Source organism: Gekko japonicus, unplaced genomic scaffold (genome assembly GCF_001447785.1).
Source record: "Gekko japonicus isolate JY-2015 unplaced genomic scaffold, Gekko_japonicus_V1.1 scaffold1324, whole genome shotgun sequence".
Lineage (NCBI taxonomy): Eukaryota > Metazoa > Chordata > Lepidosauria > Squamata > Gekkonidae > Gekko > Gekko japonicus.
The window spans coordinates 223,811-225,870 of record NW_015167577.1 but is presented as its reverse complement, the minus strand read 5'-3'; the positions used below and the strand labels follow the sequence as shown (position 1 = coordinate 225,870).

At 44.1% G+C, this 2,060-nt stretch overlaps 1 protein-coding gene across 1 annotated transcript; it reads right to left on the bottom strand.

Annotated features, from left to right (window-relative positions):
- Positions 1-747: 747 nt before the first annotated feature.
- On the bottom strand, positions 748-1,369 carry LOC107112678 (peptidyl-prolyl cis-trans isomerase A-like). The gene is given in 2 exon segments (XM_015413872.1): positions 748-1,140; positions 1,143-1,369. Coding segments are annotated over 2 exon segments (495 nt in total). The 5' UTR covers positions 1,333-1,369; the 3' UTR covers positions 748-835.
- Positions 1,370-2,060: the final 691 nt, after the last annotated feature.

The following is a 2,060-nucleotide window of genomic DNA, read 5'->3' as shown; positions in this document are numbered from 1 at the left end:
TGCCTTCAGAGCTCACTTGCTTCACGTTAAATGCTTCTGCAGGGGGAGCAAAAGGCATCACTATACTGGCTTGCATCTATTAGATGCAAGCCATTTCAGTGATCCCTTTCACTCCACCCTCTTGCGCATAGATGAAAGCCAGTTCAGCAATGCCTTTCGCTCCCCCTTGTGGAAACCACATCAACTCTCACAAGGGAATTTAGAAGGCATTTAAATGCCTTCTGAGCTCACTTGTGGTATGCTGTGGTAGCTGCACAACTCACCACTGAACTCAGAAGGCTTTTTAATGCCTTCTGAGGTAAGTTGCAAGTTGCACAGCAGTGGTGGCAAGGCTTTAAAGGGCTCCTGACCATTACCTTGGGTGCCAGCATGTCTGACCCATGACCCCTGTAGTAGTGGGGTCTGATCATTCATGGAACTCAGTATTTAACAACCACTCTTATGAACCAAATGAACCACCACAAAAACCATGGTGATTTGTGGGCGGTTCGCAAACAGTGTGCATGTATCACAGTTCACAAATGCACAAACCAGCCCAGTTCATAATGAAATTCAGTTTATAATTTAGTTTGTGCCCATCCCTATTGTGCTGCACAGGAATGAACTGCACACAATACTTTATTTATTTATTTATTTATTTATTTGTGGTTTAACTTGTTTTATTCATTTTGCAAACAAACTTGTCTTCAGTCCAGCTGGACTTGTGAGGGAGCAGAAATTGAAACCCAATAAAAAAGCAGCAGTAAGGAGCACAAGGGTTACAGGGGACTAAAGCACTCCAGGTGGTGTGCTAACCCCAGCTACAGAAGGAATGATTGGTTAAGAGGAAGGAATTTTATGACAGCTGCCCACAGTCAGAGATGGTGATCTTCTTGCTTGTCTTGCCGTTCCTGGATCCAAAGCGCTCCATTGCTTCCACAACGTTCATTCCATCTTTCACATGGCCAAAGACCACATGTTTCCCATCCAACCAGTCAGTCTTGGCAGTGCAGATGAAGAACTGAGACCCATTTGTATTGGGACCAGCATTTGCCATAGACAAGATGCCAGGGCCTGTGTGCTTGAGGAGGAAGTTCTCATCAGCAAACTTCTCACCGTAAATAGATTTGCCACCTGTCCCGTTATGGCGAGTAAAGTCACACCCTTGCACATGAACCCTGGAATGATTCAGTGGAAGCAGGACCCCTTGTAGCCAAACCCCTTTTCTCCAGTGTTCAAGGCACGGAAGTTCTCTGCTGTCTTTGGAACTTTGTCTGCAAATAACTCGAAAGTGACGCGCCCAAGAGGCTCGTTATCGGTGGCTACCTCAAAGTAGACAACATGATTGACCATGGCGGGAATGAATCGAGGGAGGAGGGAGAAAAAATAATAATAAAAAACAGTGGTGGCGTTAGCACCAAAAAGCGACAGCTCTACAGAGGCGAGCGCAATGCAGCAGACCACAATGCTTTATTTATATAACCCAGAGGTGTCGAACTCAATTGTTATGAGGGTCAGATCTAACATAAATGTCACTTTGTTGGACCAGGCCATGTGTGCCACCACAGATATAAATGTTATAAAGATGATTTCAGATGCTGAATGGCAATAACAGGCTTGATTGGATTAAGTGTGATATACAGAGGTGTAGTTGGCATGGAGTTATTGACACTGGTAATGACACAGGAAGCCTAGGTCTCAGTTTGATCCAGGAGGAGTCAGTCCAGGAGGATGCAAAAAATAAATGGAAATAAGTCTACAGAAGCAAGCAGTGACTCACGAAAGCTCATCCTCTGCCACAAATTTTGTTAGTCTTTAAGGTGCTATTGGACTCTTGTTCTTTTCTATGGCTACAGAAAGACTAACATGGCTACTCATATTCATCTGTTTAAAGAAGTGAGCAGTGACTCATGAAAGCTCATACTTTACCACAGATTTTGTTAGTCTTTAAGGTGCTACTAGACTCTTACTCTTTATATTGCTATTAGAAACCACAACATTAAGAAAACAGTGGGGGGCATTTTAACCTTGCAGGACATCCAGTTGCTGACCAAAGGCCCCAGTCACACAGGCCAGATTAT